The 9,336-nt window shown below is 35.6% G+C and overlaps 1 protein-coding gene across 1 annotated transcript; it reads right to left on the reverse strand.

Moving 5' to 3' along the window:
* Positions 1-2,047: 2,047 nt before the first annotated feature.
* LOC123542151 (uncharacterized) lies at positions 2,048-8,702 on the reverse strand. The gene is made up of 6 exons (XM_045327827.2): positions 8,283-8,702; positions 7,519-7,594; positions 5,090-5,266; positions 3,692-3,913; positions 3,319-3,522; positions 2,048-2,055 (listed from the first exon to the last, which is right to left on the reverse strand). Exons 1-6 carry the CDS (start codon positions 8,616-8,618, stop codon positions 2,048-2,050), a joined length of 1,023 nt encoding a protein of 340 aa, XP_045183762.2. The 5' UTR covers positions 8,619-8,702.
* Positions 8,703-9,336: the final 634 nt, after the last annotated feature.

Consider the following 9,336-nt stretch of genomic DNA (forward strand, 5'->3'; position numbering starts at 1 on the left):
CAAGTTACAACTTAATTTAATTAATATTTAAAATGTAGAATTCATTAACATGATTTGCTTTGAAAATGATAATTCTAGGCCGCCAGGCTGCGTTGCAACTTTTCAAAGTTTAACAACATTCTTTTTCGTGCTCTACTGAGTTTGCACATTTTTATTCACACTTTTCTTTACATTTATCTTATTTTACAATAAATACATAAGTCTGCCGGACCGCAAGGCCACCAGGCCGCAATGCCACTGGATTGGAAATTTTTAAAGTAATAAAAAATTTGTTTTATGTATTTCATTGAGCATAAATAAACCACAAACATGACTATTTCTTAATTTCTTTGTACATGTAGTAAGTCTACTCTAATAGGCTGCGTTGCAAATTTGCAAAGTTAAACAACAGTTTTTTTAGCTTTTCTGAGTTTTAACGTTTGTATTCACAGTTTTCTTTATATTTATCGTATATTCTAAATCATTATTTTACAATTAAAATATGAGTCTGCAGGGCCGCCAGGCCGCTAGGCCGCTAGGCCGCCATCTTCAGGCCGCTAGGCCGACATCTTCAGGCCGCTAGGCCGACAACTTCCTGGAAAATGCATTAAAAAATATTGAAATTATTTTGAAACGTTATGGAATGAATGAAATTTTAAAACGTATTGATCATATCATGAAAGACTCAAAACAGGTAAAACTGTTCGATGATTAAAGTTACGACGGAACAATGTGCTAATTTGTACATACAACAGAATAAAATATGTTTGCTCGTACGTTGCCCAGTGTTCATGAAATATGCAGTGCCGCAAATTAACTGTCAGAATTCAAGGTATCCATCACCCAGTTATTAGTCAGTAAAGAGAACTGTGCCATTGAATGGCGAAGATCAAATATCTCCTCATATCGTTCAGCAGTTAGCAAATGCACTATCAGATTGAAGGCGGCAACCACATGCGCCCCCACCACCCCTCCCCAACCCCCATTTTGTTCGTGGAGCATAACAAGAGCAGTTTAACGATATCGCTTGACTATTTCAAACCCCTCTACATTTTATTAGCTTACATACAAAAGACACATCAATATTTCCTAAGCCAAAAAGGGGCATACTTTTGTAAACTTAAGTCAGAGCTATGGAATCTGGTTTAGTGCTGTGATGTCATGATGTCGAAAACTTATGAAGTGTTTGAAAGCATTCGGTCCAATAGTTTCAGAGAAATCCACTTATTTTGCATACCATTCCTGCGAGATAGGGAAAGCCTGTGAAAGGTTCTACCTTTTTCCTTTGGTGGGACCTGATAGTATATACCGGTCACTCGGAAAAGAGCATAAGAAACAATGCGCGGGTACCAGAGACTCGGATGTGAGCATAAGAAACAATGCGCGGGTAACAGACACTCGGATGTGAGCATATGAAACAATGCTCGGGTACCAGACACTCGAATGTGAGCATAAGAAACAATGCTCGGGTACCAGACACTCGGATGTGAGCATAAGAAACAATGCTCGGGTACCAGACACTCGGATGTGAGCATAAGAAACAATGCGCGGGTACCAGACACTCGGATGTGAGCATAAGAAACAATGCGCGGGTAACAGACACTCGTATGAGACAGTATATGAAGAAAAATGCTAAACATAAGTAGTGAATGATGTCGCATCAGATGATTTTTTGAGGCGCTCAAAATGAGGCGACCCCGTTTATTTTCTTATAAATTCTGAGAAACAATTCCATAAACAAAACAGAAAAACAGTTTATTGCAAAATTACTCTTGTTAGTCACATTTGTACAACTCTTACTCGAAACGAAAAAGCAAGTGATAATATAAGGAGTGTAATAGGCTTCATTTTAGAATTCATTGAGCTTTTATTAATATTTCTCTTAGATAATTTTAGGCAAATTAAACATTTTCAATAATCGAAGCCAATCTTTTCGTTCAGCATTTTAAACATAAAAATATTATGTCCGTCCAGAAGTCCGGTTACTTTATGGTTAGTTCAAAGTACTTGTATACACAGTCAGTTTACGACGTGGATTCCTCCAATTTCCAATCTTGCTTAGGACTGATTAATAAACTGAAATAAAAAAAAAACAGTGATGTTTACGCCACAAACAACAAGAGAGATGCATGGTTTAAACTTTATATTGAAGTCAGTTGTTTATGAATGTGCGATTTATGAGCATGTAGCAATGTTTGTGAGACACAAGTTTCAGAGGTCACAGCATGTTCGAAGCTGAAACTGTGGATCGAATTCAGGCGGGCAAGCAATGCTGACAGTATTAAATTTCTGCTCAGTGAAGCAAAATGTAAATTCTGGTTACGAATGTGTTTCTTTTTTTTTTTCGACAAGCTCGAGTTTCAATGATCAATGTACATGTATATCAGAAGCCTCAAGGACATGACTTAACAGATAATACATTACGGAGCAGCAGTTTCGGACTTGTAGCCTAGTTAAATGCTCCGCGTTACGAGTTACCTGGAAAGACATTGAATAGTCATTCATTCATGGCTTTTATGGGAAAATTATCTTCTTGTATGAAGAGGTATGGTGAGCAGAAGAATGATAATTATGAATACTTGCTCATGTCAATGAGACAAATTTGTATAATATATATAAAGCAACAAAGGTCTTTTACTACATATTTTCCAGTAGACTGGCATCAGTCGTTAAGAGTCCTTCAAAACAAGTATCTTTACAACAAAATTCTCTTTAATAGTACTTTCTTGAAAAAAATAATCAACAATATCTCTCATCTCTGACTCTGTTGAGACGAGCCTAGAGAGAAAATATCAGTATTAGTATGAAGAAAGAAATTAATATTATTTAAGAAATAATAAGTTCCCTTGTGTGGTTCATCGTAGAATAACCCGTCTTTTGAGCTTTTACACGTAAGAATATATCACGGATGCCGTAGGTCTGAGTGATATATTGTCTCGCATAAGAACGAAAAAGAACGAAAAACTAGGGTTATTTTACGAAAAATCACACTTGGAAACTTGTTATTTCGATTCTAACACGACATACTAGACTAAGTATCAACAGTGTTAGAAAAACTGCTAACTATTTTTTACGACCGTGTTATGCACCTGAATCGGATGACGTCATTGCACGCGAGTGGTTTATTGCAGAACAACCCGAGATAGATTTTGCTCTACATGTATGTAGGTTATTCGCTGGTGTTAGAATAATTTGATTACAGATTATTTGATCTCAACAGACTTTGTAAGTCATATTTTCCAGATGTAGCCACCGGCTGTTTTGTACGTTTTACATTTTCGTGTGATAATAATGATATATTCACGCATTCTCAAATATATATTTGGGTTAAATTCTTACTTGGAAATCCAAGCACTTCCATTTCGCAAAGAGTAAGAGTTCCCATTCCTTTAAGATGGACTTGGACATATCTCGCCTCTATAGCGAGAGCCAGAGTGAAATTGAAGGTATGAATGTCATCTATCCGACCTGACACACTGCCAACAACGTCCATAGACTGCAGTGATGTACCAAAGGATAATTTCAAATCCTTTGTCATCCAATCTAAAATGATAGATCTATTTCTTTATAAGAACATAACTCATATTTTCGGTCTTTCATCTCCATTCAAAAGTATTATTTTATTACGTTATTATACATGAATAATAAATTATATGTTTCAAACTTTCTTACATGTATTAAAATCTGTTAACAATTACCGGAACAAACTTACTGCAGCAATTGTCCAAATTGTTATATAATTCTACACGGACGATACCAAATATGGCTCCAAGATCGACCCGCCACCAAGGACGGTTAACTGAACTTGTGAGAAAACATGACCGCCCACTGAGGTCTTGGATAGTATTGCCGTCCACGCCTTTTTCTCCGCTGTGATTGTTCCATACACCTGACATGGCCGTTGTTTTCCTTAGGGCAACATTGGTCTCATCAACTAAAATTTAAAGTGTTATATTTATTAGTAAGTAGGGACTTCTATTATTCAAAATTTGCTAACTTGCTATTACCTAGATGTAGCAATAAATTGAGCCGCGTCAAAACCAACATATATAGTGCGACCAGCATGGATGCAGACCAGCCTGTTTATCCTTGCAGTCTGGTCAGGATCCATGCTGTTCGCTAACGGTTTCTCTAATTGCAATAGACTTTGAAGGCGAACAGCATGGGTCAGGTTCCAGGCTGGTCGCAAATGCGCCACGTTGGTTTTCTCATGGCGCGGCTCAAATCTATGATTCTCCTCACAAATACCTATACTCTTATAAAAATCACATTTCATCGATTTTTTTACGCATTTCGCCGAAATATTTCATAGACTTTTCTATTAACGGCCCTATCCTTTCTCGACTCCTTACATCATTTTTCAATTAATGTGATGTGAAACACCTGTTAACACTTACATTTCCATAGAACTAGAAAAAAGACTGTTTGTGTGACAAAATATTTATGTAAAATGATTACATATTGCCACAGTATGTTTATTTCCGTGCGATAACCCTTACCATGCTGGACACGATTGGTTTTGCCTTTCCGTGCAGTCTGATCATGATCAGCACTGTTCGCTATTCATTCAGTATCTTTTTGGTAAGCGCCCCTTTAACAGTAAATGGTACTGTCCAAATTGGAAGATGGACAAGTTCATTATAGAAATCTAGCAGGGTATAAGGGTTAACGTATTTCAACATTTTTCTTTTTTTTCTTGAACTTTGGTTCAAGAGCTCTCTGTGTTCTGATCTCGGTGTATCTATCTAAGCAGAGATCTGTTATACCCAAACAAAATAGCTTTCCGATTATTTTTGATAAAATGAACAGACTTCTAAGGGCTGCAGTATACAATGGGAGTCTTTTTAAGTCTGTTCTACTTACGTTTTATAAATCTGAATAGAGGTAAATAAAGAGGGGGAAAAAGAAAAAAAGAAAGAAAAAGAAAAAAGGACCATATCTGTTAAAAATATTTTCAGTTAAACAAACACTATGTCAAATCGACTAAAAAGCATAAATACTTTTTGATTTTATGTGCCAGGTATTGTAGTATTGTAAGACCTGGTATCCTTCGTAGGTAACTGACATCCAATTGTTGATTAGATGTTTATACTAGTTAATGTATAGTTACTTTTTGTGCATTTGTCGACAGCCGTCACATTCCAGTTTCCATTAGACAGGCAAACAGCGTATTCCATTCCATCGACTATCTTGTACCCGAAATCGCATTCATATTGTATGCGGTCACCAATACTCTTCATGTTCCCTAAAAACTTTCCATTCGGCGGAGGTTTATTTTGTAGACATTCTGAAAACAGTCAGATAACAATTACAGTAGAACCTGTCTTAAGCGGCATCCATTGAATGTGTCGGTTAAAAGAGGTTGTCGGATGAAGCAAGTTTTTCATATTATATAATTTTATCCTAATATATTTGTATGATTTTCTGTACTATTAGGTTATTTAACATTGTTCTGTACAATACGGAGATATATTTGGACTCCTACCCAGCTGAGAAAACCATATTGGACGAGCCGCTAATCTCGTATTGTACAGTACAATGTTAAATAACCTTTTTATTCTATATCTATTTTATCTTACTATAATAATAGTTTAAATTAAAAATGTTTTACTGAATATTGTATTCCTGCCTTTTCTAGTTTTTCCCAGCTTGGTACGAGTGCAAATATATATTATACAGAACAATGTTAGACCTTAAATAACCTTTTTATTCTATATTTATTTGACTTCATACGTAATATACGTAATTCATTGAATGTTGTTTTTTCTGCGTATCATCATTAAAAAAAGTATATGGTGCAACCTCCCTACAACAGCCATTTGGCGATTTGGGTGGTAATAATACTTGGCTGAGATATTATGCCCACAAACATTGTCAGCAAGTTTGGTGAAGATCGGATGAAAACTGTTCGACTTAAAAGAGCGGACAAGGCCAAATTCCCCGTTTTTCGAGTAATTCAAGGACTATAATCAAAGAGTGCCTGGTACAATTTGGCTGGTTATCGAAATTGGCCGAGATGTAATGCCCACAAACATTCTCAGCAAGTTTGGTGAAGAGCCGACGAAAACTGAATTATAGAGCAGACATGTTTTGGATGCTGACCGCCCGCTGCCATTTATAATCTTCTCCATTTTGTTTCTTAACCGTTAAACAAAAAATGCTGAGGTAGCTATTCAGATAGTCAGGGCTGATCAATACCAATTTCTAGGTTTCGTCCGGAACGGCTTCTTTTAGCGACTTTTCAAATATTCCAACATCTGATGATCCTTTTTACTGTATATTTAAGTTTTTGATTATTTATGAACGTTTTAATATCTAAATCAGATAGCATTGTTATCCCTTGAATCGTTTTTGTGTGTTGTAAACAAAAAACAACTCAAATTAAATCCAGATTTCAAGAAGCATAATCAAACTCTGTACACAGAGCGCCAACTTCATCCGATTTACATTCGGAACATTTTCACGCGTTTCGGGCTTTATCGTATGATTAACATGGGACTGTTGAACCGTCCAAATACAGAAAATACAGGATTTTTTGTACGCGCGTGCGTCCAAATACAGAAAATACAGGATTTTTGTACACACGTGCATCCAAATACCATAATATATTGTACGGTCACGTGTTGCAAATGAACGTTCGCGATTGGATAGATAAAATAGGTATAGAATAAAATCTTTTATCACATGTATTTGTTTTTGACAGTGAAATGAAGGAAAAAAGTTAAGAAACGAATTTCAGTTATATAGCATTCATTTTGGGAATGGAAAAGTGTGTCCTTTTAAGTATGTGGGTGCTGAACTTAAGGTTCATGGGTTCTGTTATACAAAACTTTAAAAATAAATAAGGACAGAAAAAAAAACGGATAAAGTACATGAATGTGGATGCATTTAGCGTATCCGACTCGGCCAAACAACCACGTCCTAAACCAACACTATTCTCGTACAATATATGGACAACTTTCTAAACCTATTTACAACAAGTTCAATGTCCACTTGTAAAGGATCTCGGTACATGAATAAACCATCAGTTAAAATATAACCTTCATAAAATTAGCGCCAGAAGATAATCACGTCGAACAAATAATATAACAGACCATAAGATAGTATAATAAATTAAAAATGCGGACAAAAAAGTTGAAAAATAAAGACACAGCTGTAGAAAGATCAACAGCATTGAAAACAAGAAAACTGGAGGAAAACGCGTTTGTGACTAGCCAACTTCCCATTTACTCTAGCGTCAACAGTTCAAATAAAATTATTCCCGCTGATGTAAAACAAAAACTTCTGAATTTATTAAGATTATTGACTTCCGGACGTTAAAGTTATATATTTGATAATGTTTATCACTGAACATTTATATGAGAACCGCCTATCTTTCCAAGCTTATACGAGTGCTAAAGTCAAAAATAAAAGCAGAATGCTGATTATTTTACATAATTCAAAAGAGTTCTAACGATGTTAACCGTTTAAAAAGCTTTAAAAGAAATGTTACCGAAAATATAGATATGGGTTCCATTACTGAGAAAGGAAGCCGCTTACCTGTATGTTTACACGTTTGCTCACTAGGTATACATGTCTTGTCGCTTTGGTCACAGTTCGCACAAGTCGGAGGTTTCTGAAAAAAGACTTGAATGCACAAACTGTAAACTTTCGCATTCGCAAGGAAGAATTCGGTTTGCTTTTATTTCATTTATGATTCGGACAATTAATTATATCAGAATAATATTGCCTTTGATATATAACGTTCACTACAGATGGTTCAGTTTCTTTCTAAACTTTTTTTTGTCAACACAAGCTTTCCAAACGCTGCTCTCCGACAAAGTGCAGTGTGGTTCTGATTTCAATATTCTCTTTATTGGAACCGAGAAATATAAATAATTTGGAAGTTTTTTTTTTTTGGTGTTTTTTTTCATGATTTAACAATTTAGACTTCATCATAAGCCGTTTGATTAAAGATTGTATTTGGGCAACCAAGTTTCAAAATTCAGAAACAAAAAAGCGTACATATAATAGCCAAAAAAAAAGAAAAAAATATTACGTTTAATTCTTAGAGGACAGCACATATTTTTTAACATTGATCTAATTTACCATGGTATGTAATGTACATAATGTAAAATCAATGTAAAAATATTATACATTAAAATAAATTATATTTGTAATTCTAAACCACAGAAATATAAAAGCAGTTAAATTCCTTCGTATAATACATTATTGTAGAGCATAACGGCCGGGGTGATTTGTGCTATTTTGATTGCTTCAACAAAATGCATCATTCTTGTGTAAAAATAATACTAAAACGTTACCTGTATAATTTCAATGTCTGATGCCTTGACCTCTACGCAACTTTCTTTACTTCTGTCTCCTTCGTTTTCTTCCGACGAATAAAGATAGCAAGCGTTGTACCGTCTTTTATAATTAAGAGCTCCGCAATTCGGACGCATGCCGCATTCTTTTACACATTCCGGAAGTGCAATTCCTGGCAATATGCCAATTCTATCCTTTTCACCACGACACGATGGTTTGAATCTAAAGGTGTAGTCCAATTTAACGCCATCTTTACTGGTATAGGTAAACGCAAAGATTTTCTGGCAAAGTAGCATTAATACAAAAAAGTCCGAAATTCTGAAAATGTTCATCATGAATGGTGCTATGTGCCCCTCACGCGACTTGCACGCGACAGTGAACACGCAGTTGTCAATATATATCAGATACCAGACTGTTAGAATGAGCAGCCTATTTGTTTCCTTTATATGAGCCGCGCCATGAAAAAAAACACCACATAGTGGCTTTGCGACCAGCATGGATCCAGACCAGCCTGCGCATCCGCGCAGTCTGGTCAGGATCCATGCTGTTCGCTAACGGTTTCACTAATTGCAATAGACTATGAAAGCGAACAGCATGGATTCTGACCAGTCTGCGCGGATGCGCAGGCTCGTCTGGATCCATGCTGGCCGCAAAGCCAAAATGTTGGTTTTCTCATGGCGCGGCTCATATTAAAAAGAACCTATGAAAGACGCATTCTCATCCCTATTCAGTCTTTATTTGTCATGAATTTCAAATCTCTGTTTCGTTTTCTTTTCTAACAACTTCAGTTCCTGCAAGAAATGTTTCGTAAAAACTGTCATTGAGTTGAAGAAATAGTTTAAACACCTCGAATCATAAATTCTAAATATTATCAGTATCAAAATCTGCAAAACATCCTATCAATGTATTACGCATATCATATTGCAGACAATTTTCAGAAATGCCTCATAAATAAAATAGTAAATGAATTAATCTCTGGCAGTCATATTTCACTTTCTGATTCTGAATGTTAAATCATTTTTTAAACCATTCAAATTCTTGGAATTCATATGT

The sequence above is a fragment of the Mercenaria mercenaria genome, chromosome 19 (genome assembly GCF_021730395.1).
Source record: "Mercenaria mercenaria strain notata chromosome 19, MADL_Memer_1, whole genome shotgun sequence".
Taxonomy (NCBI): domain Eukaryota; kingdom Metazoa; phylum Mollusca; class Bivalvia; order Venerida; family Veneridae; genus Mercenaria; species Mercenaria mercenaria.

Excerpts from the sequence above, each read along its gene's own strand:
- LOC123542151 (XM_045327827.2), bottom strand. The coding sequence starts at position 8,618 with ATGATGAACATTTTCAGAATTTCGGACTTTTTTGTATTAATGCTACTT. Across the intron at positions 5,267-7,518 it reads GCAAACGTGTAAACATACAG|AATGTCTACAAAATAAACCT; the intron begins GTAAGCGGCTTC and ends GACTGTTTTCAG. Across the intron at positions 3,914-5,089 it reads TGTCGACAAATGCACAAAAA|TTGATGAGACCAATGTTGCC; the intron begins GTAACTATACAT and ends TTTAAATTTTAG.